Source organism: Geotrypetes seraphini, chromosome 7, assembly GCF_902459505.1.
Source record: "Geotrypetes seraphini chromosome 7, aGeoSer1.1, whole genome shotgun sequence".
NCBI lineage: Eukaryota > Metazoa > Chordata > Amphibia > Gymnophiona > Dermophiidae > Geotrypetes > Geotrypetes seraphini.
Genome location: NC_047090.1, coordinates 194,395,284 through 194,414,423, shown reverse-complemented (window position 1 = coordinate 194,414,423; position 19,140 = coordinate 194,395,284). Strand labels below are relative to the sequence as shown.

Here is a 19,140-nt window from a genome sequence, read left to right as displayed (position 1 = left end):
TGAAGCTAAGGGGGGACAGGTTCAGGACTAATGTCAGGAAGTTCTGCTTCACTCAGAGAGTGGTTGACACCTGGAATGCTCTCCCAGAGGAGATTATTGCGGAATCTACCGTCCTAGGCTTCAAGAGCAAACTAGATGCATATCTCCTTAAGAGAGGCATATAAGGATATGGTGGAATATAAATTACGCCAGGTGTACACCTGGCAGGGCCTCCGCGTGTGCGGATCGCCGGACTTGATGGACCGAAGGTCTGATCCGGAGAAGGCAGTTCTTATGTTCTTATGTTCTTATGTTCTTATATTTGATAAACAGTATATCAAAGATTAAATAAACTTGGAGTTTCCAAACATAACTCTGGGGAGTGTCTGGAGGTTCAATAAAATGATAGATATATTCAAACACCAGAAACTTTTAAGTCAGGGACCAAGAACAAACCACATAATTATTACATTGTTTTTCTTCTGTAGGTTGAGATGGAGGATTTGGAGCCAGACATTGAAGAGGAGAGAGAAGAAATCAGGAAAGAAACAACAGAAGAAGAAGAAAGTGACCTGGTAGGAGACAAAGCAACTGCTCACAGGTTTTCATCTTAATACCAGACGTGTGACTAGGAAGTAGAAGCCATTTTCCAACTCTTTCTGGCGCAGGGCTCCTTGGAACAGTAGTAGTTCAGACTTCTGGGCATCTGATAGTTCTAAACAGATTAATTTTCTGGTTTTCTAGTGAAGCCAATGCTATGAATACAGAATTGAAGAAATGGATGATAAACTTGTATTATATGTCAGTTTACAGCATCCTAATTAAGAAGGTTCAAATCCCACTGGCCAAATTACCTCAGGTACAAACTCAGATTGTGAGCCCTTCGGGGACAGAAAAATACTTCACTAGTTTTCAGGCTTAGAGGTAGGGTGTCAGATGTTTCTTTGTAAAGTGTTGTTTTTACTGTTTTCCTTTACTCCTTCATTTTTGTCTATCATTTAACCTCCACATACCCTAACCCCAGATGATGTGCATTTCCTTCCCAGCCAAGAGAGAGAGGGGGACTTCTTTGAGGTAAATCAGCACCACCTTTTCAGTTGGCAAAGTTTCTTGCATTTGTAGTCATCTTCTATCCCTCGTTCCCAAGAACCAAGCAGGTTTCTTCTCCAGATCTAATAAGGCAGAAGAAGCTCCTTTTATGCTATGAGCCATAGAGCTAAACAATTAATCTTATAGCCCTTTCCCAGAAAGTGTACTATTTTTGGTTTTATGCATTCTTTGTGGAGCAGAATGTATCAAGGGATGTTCACCTTCATGACTCTGTAAAAAGATACATTTGAAACCTCTTTGTAATTCAGGATGAGTGAGAACTCACATTCGGTATTATGTTCAGTTCTAAAGTCATCAAGAGGAGAGGTGTAGTTCAGAAAATGGTTGGCCAAATGATTCAGGGCCTGCTAACCTAGGCCTTGAGAAACTCAGAAGGTGCTCACTAGACCAGTGGTTCCCAACCCTGTCCTGGAGGACCACCAGGCCAATCGGATTTTCAGGCTAGCCCTAATGAATATGCATGGAGCAAATTTGCATGCCTATCACTTCCATTATATGCAAATCTCTCTCATGCATATTCATTAGGGCTAGCCTGAAAACCTGATTGGCCTGGTGGTCCTCCAGGACAGGGTTGGGAACCACTGCACTAGACAATAGAAAGGATGAGGAGAGGATGACAAGAAACATTTGAGAGGCTTGAAGGTTGTGAAATTGATAATGTGTTGTGTCTAAATTTTCAGAAGACACTTGATAAGTTTCAAGAAATTAATTATAATAGGAGGTAGATTGGTAACTGGTTAAAAGACAGGAAGATGAAATAGCTCAACAATCTATACTTGATCCTAGTGCTGATTTTTTAATGAGCTGATGAATTTTACAGATGACGCAAAAGGAACTGGCTATATGAGAAAAGTGGATATCTAAATAGCAGATTTAAGTTAAAAATGGAGAAGAGCAAAGTGATACCCAATCCTAAGCATCATTCTCATTAGGCGTCATCAGCTAGCAAAATGATCTGGACAATGGAACTGCAGGAAAACAGGAGATCAAATGTTAGGGATGATTTGGAATGCATGGAGAATAAAGCCAGGATTTCATAATACCTTTTTTAATAGATCCAGTAAAAGATAAAAAGGTTCTGAGAAAAATAAGAAAAACGTTGATGTAGCCCTATCAAGAAAGGCTAAACAGGGTAGAGATCTTCAGCTTGGATAAGAGGTGAGATGAGAGAGGTTTATGGAACAATTAACAGGAACAGTTTATTTATTATAGAACCAAGGGACAAATAAAGACCATGGCAAGCTTTGGAATTTATTTTCAGAGGATATTGTTGCAGACAGTAGTGTAGCAAGCATGGAAGTGGCACGGGGGGATGTTATCTAGGTTTATGGACCATTAGACTGACTTAGCCCTGACGTGTCCTATGTTTTTAGGCTTCAGTCAAGAATAGGAAGGGACATTTTTCCATAGAAAAGTAATTTTAAGGATAATTCATGATATGAAGTTAGAGAGAAGAACTTTAATTAATATAAAGCATGTGAAAAATATTTCTTAGCCAAGAGGTGGTTAGATGCCTGGAGTAAATGGAAAGAAACAGCATTGTGTCAATGATAGGACTGGAGTTGGGAACTTTCTGGATTGTAAAGAACTCACATTCGTTTCTTTGTAAGCAGAGGCTTAGGGAAAGGTCGGCAATAAGGCAAGTAAGATTTAGGACCCTATAATGCATACAATGTTTAGGTCAGAAAAGTAGACTTGGAGCCTTTGTAAATGCTGTATAAATAAGGAAGTGCAACATTACAGCAGAAACACAGCCATTTTATAAAAGAAAAGGTTGGTTCTAAGTATCAGCAGATGCGTATAAGATAAGAGAGAAAAGCGCAGTAGCCCCTCATTTACTCCTCAAAATCTGAAATGCAAAGAAGCAGTTAGCTCATTCTTGTGCATGAATCAGAAAAACTGTAAATGATAGGAAGTATATGCATATATTTAAAATAATACCCACCCTGTGCCCTTTTGAAATTTATGCATAAGAATTGCCATATTGGGACAGACCAAAGGTCCAGCAAGCTCAGTATCCTGTTTTCAGAAGTGGCCAACCCAGATCCCAAGTACGTAAGAATTGCCGCTGCTGGATCAGACCAGTGGTCCATCGTGCCCAGCAGTCCGCAAACGCAGCAGCCCTTAGGTCAAAGACCAGTGCCCTAACTGAGACTAGCCTTACCTGCGTACGTTCTGGTTCAGCAGGAACTTGTCTAACTTTGTCTTGAATCCCTGGAGGGTGTTTTCCCCTATAACAGCCTCTGGAAGAGCATTCCAGTTTTCTATCACTCTCTGGGTGAAGAAGAACTTCCTTACGTTTGTACGGAATCTATCCCATTTTAACTTTAGAGATTGCCCTCTTGTTCTCTCTACCTTGGAGAGGGTGAACAACCTGTATTTATTTACTAAGTCTATTCCCTTCATTATCTTAAATGTTTCGATCATGGCTCCTCTGTCTTCTCTTTTCAAGGGAGAACAGGCCCAGATTCCCTAATCTCTCACTGTACGACAACTCCTCCAACCCCTTAACCATTTTAGTTTCTCTTCTCTGGACCCTTTCGAGTAATACCATGTCCTCCTTCATGTATGGTGACTAGTGCTGGACGCAGTATTCCAGGTGAAGGCATACCATGGCCTAGTACAGCGGCATGATAACCTCCGATCTATTCATGATCCCCTTCTTAATCATTCCTAGCATTCTGTTCGCCCTTTTCGCCGCTGCCACACATTGCACAGACAGCTTCATCAACTTGTTGACCAGTACTCCTAAGTCTCTTTCCTGGGGGGTCTCTCCAAGTACCCCACCAGACATCCTGTAGGCTTGTACAAGATTTTTGTTACCGACATGCATCACCTTACACTTATCCACGTTAAACCTCATTTGCCATGTCGCAGCCCATTTCTCGAGCATGTTTATGCGTCTTCACTACTCTGAATAACTTTGTATAGTCTACAAATTTAATCACCTCACTCGTCGTACCAATTTCCAGGTCGTTTATAAATATGTTGAAGAGCACGGGTCCAAGCACTGAACCCTGTGGCACTCCACTCGTGACGTTTTTCCAGTCCGAGTATTGTCCATTCACCCCCACTCTCTGTTTCCTACCCTGAATAAGTTTTGAGGGTTTTTTTTTTTTTTGGGGGGGGGGGGGTTTGTTGTTGTTTTTTTAAGGAACTTGGACTAAATCCATTGTAGAGAAAGCTACAAGGGTCTATAATCTGTATAAAACAAGAGTGTGTGCCAGCATTTGAAGTTCACTGCCCTCTAAAAACTTGTAGACAGTTTGATTCTGTTGTAATGCAAAAAAAAAGAAAAAGAAAAGATGATTACATAAGCAAAAAAAAAAAAAGCTGTTTATGCAGACCAGTCTCTAAATATGTTCCAAGAGCTCTTGTTGAGAAGTACAAAACCGAAATGACATAGTGAGGAAAAAGAATTGATAAACTTCCTAGTAAACTAGGTTGATTCTGATTTCCAAGCTTGAACCTTTAACTTGAAGTTTGTCAGCCACCCAGGTACGGCCGCCAATACTAGGACTGGGCTAAAAGCTGGATGTTGTCAGCAACTACTGACCCTAAAATTCTGAAGGAAATGGGCAAGTGGGATGAAAATTCAACTGCAAGGAATTCAGATATTTTTAAAATTTATATACTGTCTGTCTAGACCGGCGGTTCCCATGTAAGTAATCAGTGAATTGTTGGAGCAAACTCAGCTGTTATACTCGTATTTATCAAATTTACTGGTAAAATAATAGTACTAATATAAGTATTTTACTCCTATATTATCATTGATTAAGCATCTTTTTGTGTAAGTGTCAAGTTTTGAACAATATAATTTTTAAAATTTGTTGTTTCAGAACCCTAAAAATGGACACTTTTATTGAATTTTAATAAGCATATGACATCACAAAATGAAGAGCATACACCACAAATGAGTAGCGGGTGTGCAAAAAAGAGAATGCATTGTAAATATGATGATAGTTATTTGGACTTTGGCTTTACATCAACAAATGTTAACGAAGAAGAAAGACCCGCAATGTGTAGTATGTTTGAAATTTTTGGCACCAGACTGAATGCTTCCAAGTCAACTGAAGTGTTATTTAGAAACTAATCATTCACACTCGATTAATAACTCGTGACTTCTTTACCAGAAAATTAAAAGGACAGCAAGGTACATATTCTCGGCATTTGTCAATTCCAAACAATGAATGCTCTGCTGGCCTCATACAAGGTTGCATATAGAGTTGCGAAGTGCGGAACAACGGATTCTACCTGCTGCTATAGATATGGTGAACATTATGATCGGCGAATCTGCGGGGAAAGTACTTTCAGATGTACCTTTATCTAATAATTTTTCCAGTCGGAGAATTCAACATGTCAGAAGACCTCAATGAATAATTGATTGAAAAACTAAAAGAAAGGGAATTTGGTTTACAGTTGGATGAGACCACAGATAAGGATGCGCATTTGATTAGTTATGTACATTTTGTAGATGGAAATGCCATTGTGGAAGAACTTCTTTTTTGTAAAAAAAAATAACTGCAAGTGCAAAAGCTCAGGACTTGTTTGAGATCCTAGATATATTCATGATTGAAAATAATTTAGAGTGGACAGTGTATTGGGCACTGTACGGATGGTGGTCATTCGATGTCAGGCCGTTATGGAGGATTACAAGCACTTATTCGAAAGAAAGCTCTGGTTGCAATGTGGACCCTTTGCATAACATAGAGAAGTACTCGCATCAAAGCATTTGAGTCCTACATTGAATTTGGTTCTATGAATTTTGTTGGTGGATGTGATACACTTTATAAAAACTCACCCAGTAAAAGCAAGATATGGGAGCTAAATACGCATCTTTGTTATACTACTGCCACTCACACTGGCTTTCTTGTGGCAATATGTTGGCCCATATATTTCAATTACGACAAGAACGCTACATTTTTCTTGAAGAAAAACACGAGTATGCCAAAAATTTTGTAGAGACAGTTTTTTAAATAAAATGCATACTTGTGATATATTTTTGAAAAGTTAAATACACTGAATCTCTCCTTGCAAAGAGGCAACATGCACATTTTGAAACTGATTGAGAAGATTTCAGCTTTCAAAAAAATATTACAGTTGGAGAAAAATGCATGAAGACAGTGGCAAAGATTGTTTTCCCCTTTTGCAGCAGTTCATGATCTCCAGTGAAGCTGTTTTTTCTGACAACATAAAATCAGTTTTTGAAGATCACCTATCACAAAGTATCAAATGGTTTGAAAAATATTTTTAAGAAGTTGATACCCCAATTCAGGATCCCTTCAGAGCCAAACTTCCAGCTGACTTTACTTCTGAAGAAGAAAATCTCATTGAGCTGTCTTGTGACAATACGCTCAAGACACAATTTAGCAGCATGGATATTGGATATTCCTGAATTTTGGTGTTCAGTAAGAGATGAATATTCGCTAAGCAGAAGAGCACAGAGAATCTTAATGCCGTTTGCAACATCCTATTTATGTCATCCTCTTGACTTTCAAAACAAAATCTTCTCATCAGCCTTCATACCTTCATAAACTCCTCATTCCTCAATGTTCACCACGAACTTTGAGATCAACAAATCAAAATCTCCTATTAATTCCCTCCATTAAAGAGTTCTATTATACACGGAAAATAAATTTTGCTGTATCTGCCCCAACATTGTGGAATTCTCTACCACAACCACTTCGAGACGAACAACATCTAGATAAATTTAAGATAGGCCTGAAGACTTTTTTATTTCGCGATGCATTCTCTTCTGTTTAGATTCTACTCTTCTCGCTAATTTCATTCACATTACTTTTACCTTTTTTTTTATTTTTTTATTTAATTTTAATTTTGTATCTTCCCCACCCAACATGTTTTATTCCTACTTCCCCTTACTCCCTTTTCTCTCTACAATGTAACTCTACCCTCCCATTCCCTTTTTTCCTCACTGTCAAGTTTGTCATGTTAATGTCTTTAATGTTCACTATATGCACTTCTAAATATTTACTATTTCAATTTCTTTTTCTTTACTTTTTTTAAAATTTAATGTAAACCGGCCAGATATTTGTTTGATGGTCGGTATATTAAAACCTAATAAACTTGAAACTTGTTAGGTTTTCGGCACACACTGTGATAAAAAGCAAATACCGAGTGAAAATCAATGTGGAACAAGAAATGAGATTGGCTCTATCAAATATGGTTCCGAGGTTTGAGAAGATTTGTAATGAACAGCAAGCTCATCCGTCTCACTAGTTCTGTCAATATTTTTTGTGATTATTTTTTTATATTCGTTGTTGAATTTTTTTCAAATAAATAATTCAAGATTATTGTGATAACCTTTATGATAAGTTGTTTTAACTTTTTTAATTAATAATTGTCTTAAGCTATCAACTATCAGGTATGTATTAGATTACAGAACTATCATTTGACCTGGGGAGCCGTGAAAAAAATTTTAAACATTAAGTGAGCCGTGAACAGAAGAAGTTTGGGAACCACTGGTCTAGACTGTTTACATATAAAACATACTTTGCATAAAATTAACTTTACAAAAAGCTTCATGACATTTCTTACCCACTTTCATCTATTGCCTGTAGAAACAGAAATCTTTCTTTACACGAAAGCAGATTCAAATAGCTGTGCTGTCAGCACATAGCCTTAATTGTCCCATCAATGCGTTCCACATTTTAACACCTCCCACACAAAAAGCAGCTGCTCTACTTTCAGCATATCCCACTTTCGTAGATTTAAAACAAACTGGAGAAAATATCTCTTCACACAACCTGTGGAATTCATTGCTGGAGAATATGGTGAAATCAGCTTAGCAGGCTTTAAAAAAGGCTTGGATAATTTCCTAAAAGAGAAGTACATAGCCATTATTGAGATGGCATGGGGAAATCCACTGCTTATTCCTAGGATAAGCAGCATAAAATCTGTTTTACTACTTGGGATCTAGCTAGGTACTTGGGACCTGGGTTGGCGACTGTTGGAAACAGGATCCTGGGTCTTTGGTTTGTCCCAGTATGGTAATTCTTATGTATCTTGCTTACTGAGGATAAAATGCAGAAATTTTTAAGAAGGCCAGAATTTTTAAAATACAAAAGGGGGTGGGGCTGACGATTCGTCTGCATTTCCTAGGCTCACGCAAAAGTGATAACAGGCATTTCTTCTGAACTCCTACACCTTATTAAAAAGTAGCAAAATGCTCTGAGGACAATGTTGGTGCTTCCTTTTTGACCACAGAGCAAAATGTGAAATAGTTGCTTTGGGCAATATTATGCTTTATATATATCTGTTAAAGGAAAAGGGAGGGGTTTGGGGTTTGATATGTTGCATTCAGAGTGGTTAACATATTATATGCAGGTAATTATTTTTCTACCTGGAGCAATGGAGGGTTAAGTGATTTTCCCAGAGTCAGAAGGAGCTGCAGCAGGAATCGAACCTTGTTCCCCAAGTTCTCAGGCTGCTGCACTCACCATTAGGCTACTCCATTGTTAAGCAAGAAAAGTGTTTTCAGGAGTATGTACGCTAGCCCCATAATTGTAGAAATTTGACACCCAAATGTGCAACTAGCATGTAAATTTGCACATGCCGTTATAGATCAAATACAGTTACATGTATAACTTAATTTAATAATGAGCCAATTTGTGCTAATTAGCTCATAACGTCCCTTCATATGCTATAAGTTGTGCATTCAGATCCCAGCACAAGCATTTATGCCGGCCACTCATTTTTGATAAGTGCAAGTTTGATCATGTTTCCCCCCTGCTTAGAGAACTACAAAATTCAATTTAAATGCATTTGTATTGAATTTAAGATCTTATTTGTCCTCTTTATTACTCTCGTCCCTTTGGACTGGAATGTGTGTAGATATCATTTGGCTAGAAGCTCTCAGAAATTAAAACTCTCTTTTCCTTCCCTTAAGGGTAAAAATAAATCTATCAGAAAATTTAGCCAGTAAAGGAGCTTTGGAATAACTTGCCACTCTCGTTAAGAAACTTAGGACCCTTCTTATTATTTAGGAAGGCTTTAAAGACAGTTCTTTTGGCCAAATATTTTGGAAATTAATTCTGTCTTTTCCAAATTAGAATTCCTTCACTTAATTCTCCTGTATTTTTTTATTCTTAATGTTAACCAAGTCGAGCCTGGCACTGAAGTCTGTAATTTCCCAGATCTTCCCTGAAGCCCTTTTTAGAAATTGGCGTAACATTGGCCACCCTCCAATCTTCAGGTACTAAAGATGATTTTAGCGACAGGTTACAGATTGCTAACAGTAGGTCAGCAATTTCATGTTTGAGTTCCTTTAGTACCCTGGGATGTATACCATCCGGTCCAGGTGATTTATCACTTTTTAACTTGTCGGTTTGGCTTAGTACTTCTTCCAGATTCACAGAGAGTTCTTTCAGTTCCTCTGCATCAGCCCTGAATACCATTTCCAGTTCAGGTAGATCTCTCATATCTTTTTCCGTAAAGACTGAAGCAAAGAATTCATTCAGTCTCTCCGCTATGACCTTGTCCTCCCTGAATGCCCCTTTTGCTCCTTGGTCATCCAACGGTCCCATGGATTCCCTCACTAGTTTTCTACTTCTGATGTACCTAAAGATATTGTTATGAGTTTTTGCCTCTTTGGCAAGTTTCTCTTCATATTCTTTCGTAGCTTTCTGTATCTGATCAGCAAATATTTAATTGTTTGCTTCAAACCTTGGGAGTCACTGAGGATTTTTGTAACTTAGGTTTAAAATTAAGTGGGTTTTCTTCCCATTGGAAGATCTTGTTCCTGTACACAGGAATAGGAGGCCACTTTTTTCTCCTATAGATATCATTTAAACTTGCTAACCCACATCGGTGTGAATTCATTCAAAATGCTTTTTTGAGAGAGGATACTTGATACTAATTTTTCCATACAAACCTCTGGCTGTTGGAATTTCACCCTGAGTTTGGAGCTCTGTACAGGATCATAAAGAAACTGACAAATGTAGCAGTTGACTTTGGCTTCAAGGTTACATTTCACAGTGCTCTGATTGGTACAAGAAAATACATCTATTAAAATACCTTTGGAGGGCAACTATTCCAGGTACGTATCCTTTTTCAGATGACTCTTAATTTTTTAAGAGTAGTACAATTGCTAAATAAAGTAACTAAACAAGAGTATTCGGGAATGTCTTTCTGGGGGAGGTGGTGAGGGAGTTCCTCTATAGAAAAAGGATGGAATCCAATTAAAGCAAAACTTTAAATGACCTCATAGCTAGAACGAGCTTTGACATCAGCTCCAGTTTGGCAAGTGGGACCATGAAGGCTAGAGTGAACTTCAGCAGCAACTCCAGTGGTTGGAAATTGGAACTCATATGTAAGCTTTCACATTCAAAGCACCTCTTTTGGGAGAGGGGGGAGAATCTTAAAAGTTTATAGTAGTGAATAAATTATGCTAATCAGGTGTGGGGGAGGGGAGGACATTCCTATGGTTGAAAGCAACAGTATCGTGATATTTTGTTCCAAGATTGCATCATAAGTTGAATTTACTTTTACATACAAATAACACAAAGAGTCAAGAAAAAGAGAAATCCCTATCATATAATAAAACCAAAAGAAACACTTTCATAAATTTAGAGTCTTCTACTAGGGGAGAGAGTCAAGAAATAATGAAAAAACAAGCTAATCTAGAAGAAATATAGTTGAATTACAATTAAAATCAAAACTGCTGTATTTGACCTAAACAACCCTACATTACTTTGGAACCTAACTGTAAATCTAAAGTCTTCAACAATAACTGAAACCCCCCCCACAATTGCAATGGATCTAAAAATATATCTCTAGGTTTCTGATGATGGAGAAAACGTTTGCTTGAATAGGAATCATTTGGGACTTAAGTTGTAAAAGAACTTTCTCTGACTACAATATATCATGGACTTGAATACCCACATTATGTAGTTTGTTTTAAACTTGGCCACAAAAGGACACCTCCTTACACTATCCATTTCAGACTCCAGCACCACGATCATGGAACCTGCACAGAATGCCAGCTACAACTCTGTCCATCTTGTTGGATAGACGGGATGGACCATGCTGGTCTTTATCTGCCAACATTTACTTTCTTACTATGTCAGGTGTGGCCTCCTCCAGTTTTTTTGTTTGTATGTATATGGCTTATGATTGTTCTTAGTGAGCACATTTGACTTTCTTCTCTGCTTCTGCACAGTAACAATTTTTTTTTTTTTTGCATTCTCCATAAGTGTTTCATTCAAGTACACTTTTCAGCCATAATAAACAAACAGAGTCTTGGGTTGCTGAATTAGTTAAGGAAATGCTGTCTCTGACGGGGCCTTCTGAGTGGCATAACTCTGCACTGCCACGTGCAAAACTTGCTCTCTCTATCAAAAACAGCGAAACCTAGCTTAATGCCACTTAATTTGGAGACCAAAATTCCTTTGAATAAAGAATGGCATCTTGTAAAGAATGTGGTAAAGGTAGGGGAAAAAGTGCACCTTTTCTAGCAGTTAGCACAAATATGTAGGGAGGCTCATACTTTTCAAAGTTACACTATAGTATTGAATCTGCCAGAATACCTATTCTTTCCTTGTACAAGTTTCTAAAACTTGGTTAATTCTTTTAAGCTTTGAGATTGTCCAAATGACTTAAAGTGCATTCAGAAAATAATCTCATCTAGGAAACAGCTTTTCTTTGAGGTTGAAAATGAGGCATACATAGAAAGAAATGCAAATGTTTCAAATCTTTCACCAGCAGACCTCAGCTTTCTGAAACCACCTTATTTAAACATATGCCTGGTAAAAGAGGTCAAGAGAGAGCTCTCTGGAAAAGGTAGCTATCAGTATGAGATCTTTCATAGCACCTCAGTCACAGGTTAATAAATTAACTCATAAAGATATTGCATGGAAAGCAACAGTGCTTTCCATTCTGGAGGAAGGGCTGTGGTTCACTGGTTGAGCTGCTGCCTCTGCACCCAGAGGTGGTGAGATCAAATCCCATTGCTGCTCCTTGTGACCCTGGGCAAGTCACTTAATCCTCCAGTGCCCGCCGCTTTGAATGTCAGCTTTGAAATGCTCTTATTCTATTCCCTGATGAATGAGATTGACTAATGCAGAGGGATTGAGGCTGTTATCTCTCTGAGTACCCTATTAGGGAACGAAAAGATCTTATCAAATCGACTCAATAGATTTTCAGAGATGATTGCAATTAGTCTACAAATGGCTTGTCTATATTTTGCTCAACCATGTGGTAATGTAGGTGGATTGGAAAGTGTTTGGGTAGAAGGATGTTATTAAAACCTAGTATAGTGGAGCATCGAGATTTGTACTGTGATCCCTGCTTTTTTGTTTTTGTACTATTAATTTCAATACGATAAACACATGTTGTTCAATATCAGTCAAATTACTGGAAATATAAAAGCTGTAGGGACATGTATAACCTTAAAGAATAAAATTTAAAATGGCAATGTGATGTGATGTAATATAGGCAAGTAAAATGTTGGTCAGGGAAAATGTATAAAGACTTGAGATCTACAGATACTGATGAACTAAAAGGTGACATTGTAGAGTTCATTGGTAGCTGATGTACCAGCTATGACAAACTGGTGAAGCAAAACCGATAGTACAGTACTGGAGTTCACTTACTAATTAATACATTATGTAAACTTAAGAACGTGAAAAACACATGTCAAGATATCTCATATATACTATGAAATGAATTAGGATTTACAATACTCAAATATTTAAAAATCTACATATTACAGTATGCATGATTTCTTATTTGATTCCCATTGTGGTAGAGTGGAGTTGTTACCCAATGTTTAGAACCCAGTTTAAATCCCACTGTGGCTCCTTCTGACCTTGGGCATATCACTTAACTGCCAATGATTCAGGTACAAACAGATTATGAGCTCTCTAGGGACAAAGAAATACCAACTGTACCTAAATGTAATGCACTAAATCCATATAAATGCATGTGTACATATATAATAAATTCGATGCGGTAGGAGCAGATATCGTAACTGGTTTTAAGAAAGCTACTGGGCTTGATGGACCATTGGTCTGACCCAGTAATGCTATGACATCATACACAGTGGAGATAAATTTATAAAGGATTATTTTGTGTGTAAAAGACCCCTTAAAAAATTAGTTTGGTATAAAAGTACACATGGTTCAACAGATTCATCCTTGATGCGACTTTAGCTATGTTCTGGGGAAAGGTTTAGGTGCAGTGTGGATAGATTTCTGATTTACTTGTATGTTTTATGCATTAATATTAATACCTGCTTCTGAGTAGGTATAAATATGTGGCTTTAATCTAGTCGCTATTTCTCTAAATTTGTGCTAGTATTTTGCAAAGACAGGCACCTGTGTATCTTCATGAAATTGACTAAAAACAGATGTTTATGTGGCCTCCACACATAGGCAATCTCTTATAAAAATTACTTTCCATATGTATAATATGCCAGATTCTAGGACATTTGAGGCTTCCAGTAAGTATATTCAGTAGCTAAAAACATGAATCGCAAACCATTGCCAAACAAAAAGTCTTCTAATTGATTCATCAGAGTATTTAATCAAAAATCTTGCTATGTTTGGGAACATTTTTAAAAAACGTTTAAAATGATTTCTTTTAATGAAAGTTAAGATGTCAAAAAAACCAGTAATTTTTGATGCCAAAATAATTGTGACAGCAACATAGATTTGGAAAGAAAAGTAATCAGAACTAGTAGAAAAAGGTTAGAAAAGATGAAGGAATCCTCCATAAAGACCAACTGAGAAAATCCTCTTAATGTCTTTATTAACCATCTTGTCAAACACATAAAATGTTTTTATAATAGGAAGTAAACAGGTTTCAGGCAGGAGTGTTTTAAGCTATAGGCCACTGGAACCCTGGCTCAAGGCCCCATATCTGTAGGAATCTTGTTGACATCAGAAGGGGTGTTCTCCTTACTGTTGTATTTTCATAAAAGGGCAAGCTGAGAAGCAAAAGCCTGAACCAGTGGTTAACGAGATAAGTAAAAGAAGCTTTTAGAGCTAAAAGAAAGTGGAAGAGGGATCCGACTGAAAAGAATTGTAAACAGCACAAGGAATAGCAAATTAAATGCAAGGTGCTGATAAGGAAGGCAAAGAGACCTTGAAAAGAAGATTGCGCTGGAAGCAAAAACACATAGGTATATTAAAGCAAGAAGTTGGGAAAAGAATTGGTTAGACTGCTAGACGACCAAAGGTTAAAGGGGGCACTCAGAGAAGACAAGGCCATAGAAGAGAGATTACCTTATTTTTCGCTCCATAAGATGCACCTGACCATAAGACGCACCCTAGATTTAGAGGAGGAAAACAGGGGGAAAATGCACTAAATCCTCTGCACCCAACCCCACACTCCTTGCCAGGCTCTTCACCTTGTCCCCCTTCTGGTGGTCTAGTGGTAGGCCAGGGCAGGGAATAGGGCAGGCAGGAAAAGGGCGCAGGGCAGGCAGGCCTAGTGGCAGGTGCAGTGCTGTATTGACATCTTTTTAAAACCTGGACAAAGTGCCAGGTTTTGAAAAGCTGTCCGGATGCCAGGACACCCCATCCTCACAGTTTGCAGCCTTAACTCTTCTCAATGGTATAGCCAGCTTCTGGAGCGCAATATAGGGGGATGCACATTCAGTCAGATATTGTGGGCCATGTGATTACTATGTAAAAACTGATTTAGGGTAAATGACCATAAATAAACAGACACTCCATGAAAGCAGCTGCCAAAGCATTATTTTTTCTTGTCTTTTTAGTAACTTCTGTCCATCTCACATTTCTTCTCTCTCCATGTCCACCATCTTCCTCCTGCAGCCTTATCTGTCCTGTGTAACAAACATCTCCCTTCTATATCCTGTTCCTTTCCTCCCTCCTGTTTCAACATCTACCCTCATATTCAGCATTTTCCTTTTGTGTGTGTATCTTGTCCTGTCCTCTTTCTCCCTGTCCCTCCCTCTTCTCCACTGATCAGCATTGCCCCTCTGTGTCTCTGTCCCTTCTTCTTCCATGCCCACCATCTCTTATGTCTCCCTGTCCCCCCTCCCCCCGGGATTAATATATCGCACTGTTGCTTCCCACCCCTCAACTCCCTCAGTATGACTCTCTCACGGGTCTTCAGCGTCTTTCTCCTATCCAGCATGGAAGGAAGGAGCAGGCTCAGGGGATCCGCAGTCCAGCCTGTGGGCTGTTCCACAGCATGCCTGCCACCCTCGTAGTCCAGCCGTCCCCTTCTCTAAGCAGCGCGCGCTAAACAAAATCCCGGGGCGGCCGCACGCAAATTCTGCCCAGGTCTCACTAGGTCATGACCGTCGCTTCCCAATGCCTTAGACTAGAGCATCAGCGTCAGTCATGCGTGTGCAGTGAAGGCAGCGAATGAAGACTGGATGGCGGGGGCCACCGGGAAGAGAAAGGTCTGGTGCAAAGAGCCGAGACTTATGACAGGTGGACGAGGAGCTTGAGATGGAAACAGCTCCGTTGGGCGGGCAGGCTGGTGGAGCTGGCTGCCAAGACAGGGGCTGTTCTGAATCTGGCGCAATTGCAGTTCTGCTGATCTCTGAGAAATGCTCAGCACTGTGGGAGTGTGAAGGCTACCGGTGGAAGCACTGGACTGCCGGGATTACAAAAGGTACAAGGGGGGGGCAGTATTCGCTCCATAACATGCACCCTTATTTCCACCCACTTTTTTGGGGGAAAAAGTGCTTCTTATGGAGTGAAAAATACAGTAAATGAATTCTTTTCTTCAGTCTTCACTGAGGAAGATATGGGGGAGATAGTGGTGCCAGAAATGGTATTCAATGCTGATAAACCAGAGAAACTGAAACAAATCTAAACTAAACTAGCAAATTGCCTGGGCCGCGAAATGGCAAATTAGGTTCAACGTGGATAAGTGCAAGGTGATGCATGTCGGTAACAAAAATCATATGCACGAATACAGGATGTCCGGTGCAATACTCAGAGCCTCCAGGAAAGACTTGGCAGTACTTGTTGATAAGTCAATGAAACCGTCCACGCAATGCGCGGCTGCAGCAAAAAGGGCAAACAGAATGCTAGGAATGATTAAGAAGGGGATCACAAACAGATCTGAGAAGGTTATCATGCCGCTGTACCGAGCCATGGTACGCCCCCACCTGGAATACTGTGTCCAACACTATTCTCAAAAATGTAAATCTTGCTACCCTCTTTATAATCACTAACTCTTATTATGTTTTCCTTTCTTTATATTAAAGTTCCTGTAAACCTACTACTCGAAAGGGTCCAGAGAAGAGCAACAAAAATGGTTAAGGGACTGGAGGAGTTGCTGTACAATGAGAGGCTAGAAAAACTGGGCCTCTTCTTCCTTGAAAAGAGGAGACTGAGAGGGGACATGGTCGAAACATTCAAGATATTAGAGAAAGAGAGATTGTTCACCCTCTCCAAGGTGAAGAGAACGAGAGGGAACTCGCCAAAGTTGGAAAGGAAAAGATTCCGTACAAACGTAAGGAAGTTCTTCTTCAACCAGAATGTGTAGAAATCTGGAACGCTCTTCCGGAGGCTGTTATAGGGGAAAGCACCCTTCAGGGATTCAAGACAAGGTTGGATAAGTTCCTACTGGGACAGAACATACGCAAGTAAGGCTAGATTCAAATAGAACACTGGTCTTTGACCTAAGGGCCACCACGTGAGTGGACTGCTTGGCACAGTGGACCACTGGTCTGACTCAGCAGCAGCAAATCTTATGTTCTTATGTATACATCCCAGATTGTTGATAGAATTGAAGAGCTATAGTTAATAATTTATCTTTAAAATTCAGCATGACACAGGAAGACTGGAGAGCGACCAACCCAAAACCAATTTTTAAAAAGGGTTCCAGAAAAGATCCGGGAAATTATAGACCGATGAGTCTGATGTCGCTGCCGGGCAAAATAGTAAAGACTATTATAAAGAATAAAAATAGAATGCTCATACATAAGCATGGATTCGTGTTTTATTGTACTGTATGTAGTATCATATCCCGCCAAATTCTCTGAAGCCTAGTTCAAGGTAGGTTGCAACCAGTATTATCAAAGATCCCTTCGATCCGAAGGTGCCGCATTGTTGAAAACAAAGGCTAACCCTAGACATGTAGATATGAATGCCATGCTTTGTGGCAGAACCATCCTTGTGGTCTAATTGGATTGGACCCCAGAAGAAGGTTATCATTGATCGAAACACGCACCGTGTCGGGTCCACACCACACTCATAGCTGTGTGCCATATAGATTTACAATAGAGGATCTCTAATTAGAAAACAAATAATTTAAATTAAAGAACTAAGGCTGGTACTGGACAGACTTGATTGGTCTGTGTCCCATATGTGATGATTTGGTGTAGGATAGGCTGGGGAGTCATCAATGGGAACTCCACTAATTTGGAACATGAGGATGTTACTGGCCAGACCTTATGGTGGTCCCAATCCCTCTGGTCAGACCACTACACATACTCCTTCAACATCAACTGGACCAAAAACAAAACCATACCAAAATCCAAAAGACTAACCTACACCTCACGCAAACACATCGAGCCTGCCAAATTCTGGACTAAAATAGGCAAAACAATCCAGGAATGCAACCCCAAGGACTTCATTTCACAATGGTGCAAACTGAGTACTAATACCCTTGACGAACTAGCCCCATTACAAACCAGAACCAGTAGACAATCAGACAAATGGTTTGGCAACGAACTACTCCTACTCAAAAGACAATGTAGACAACTAGAAAGAAAACGGAGAAAAACTAACCTAGAACATACAAAAACCACCTGGAAAAAACTAAACAAACAATACAAACTATAATTAAAGGATAAGAGAAAAGCTCACTACACCAACCTAATAGGCACAGATACCCAAGACTCCAAAAAACTATTTCAAATACTAAAAGATCTTACTGATACCAAACCCTACCTGACTGCTAACAATACCCCCTCCCCTCAGCCACCCTCCTAGCAGAACACTTCAAGGACAAAATTACAAATGCCTGAGCTACCCTCAATGGTACCCCAACCCACCTAAAAGCAATTACAATACCCCCCACAGTAAAAGACTCTACTGTAGCAGACAGAACTTGGTCACACTTCCCCACTATACAATGGTCCGACCTTAACAAACTCTATAGAAAGTACAGCCACGCAACTTGCGACCTCAACCACTGCCTACCATATCTCTTAAAAACCTCCAGCACAAAATTCCGTGCCCTTCTTTTACAATGGATACAAACCATGCTCACAGACGGCCTTTTCCCAACTGCCCTCAGTGAAATCATCATCACCCCGATCCTAAAAGACCCTAAAGGAGCAACGGATGAACCATCCAACTACAGACCCATTGCCTCAATACCTCTCTATGTCAAACTAACAGAAGGGCTTGTAGCCAAACTCCTCACCAACTATCTGGAACATACTCCACCACCAACATACTCCACCCTATGCAGTCAGGCTTCAGAACCAACTTCAGCACAGAGACAATAATAGGCTCCCTTATTGACACAGCTAGACAACACCTCAGCACAGGCAAAAAAATGTTGCTCATACAACTGGATCTGACTGCAGCATTTTACCTGGTGGACCATAACATTCTACTGCAAATTTTGGATACAATAGGAATCACTGATAAGGTATACTCATGGTTTGAAGGATTCCTAAAATCCAGAACCTACAGAGTAAAGTTGGATAAAGAAAAATCTGAACCTTGGTCCAACCCATGCAGCGTACCCCAGGGATCCCCACTATCCCCTACTCTCTTCAATCTCTACACTGCCTCCCTTGGCACCTGCCTGGACAAACTAGGCCTAACTTCCTATAGCTATGCAGACGACATCACCATTCTCATACCTTTCGATCAATCAAAACCCTCCATGACAGACACACTACACCAATCACTTGAAACAGTAGCAACATGGATGAAAGATCACAAACTGAAACTAAACCCAGACAAAACAAAATTCATCCTCCTCAAAAATAACAAAGTCCCAACCATAACCAATATAGAAATTAACTCAATCAATTACCCCATTTAACCCACCCTAAAAATACTAGGAATGACGATAGACAGATGCTGCACC

General features: G+C 39.5%; 1 protein-coding gene across 1 annotated transcript in view; it reads left to right on the top strand.

Moving 5' to 3' along the window:
- The window catches only part of YLPM1 (YLP motif containing 1), a 500,153-nt gene that overhangs the window by 414,729 nt on the left and 66,284 nt on the right, over nucleotides 1–19,140 (top strand). The window contains 1 exon segment of the mRNA XM_033952197.1: nucleotides 468–554. Coding sequence (XP_033808088.1) covers nucleotides 468–554 — 87 coding nt within the window.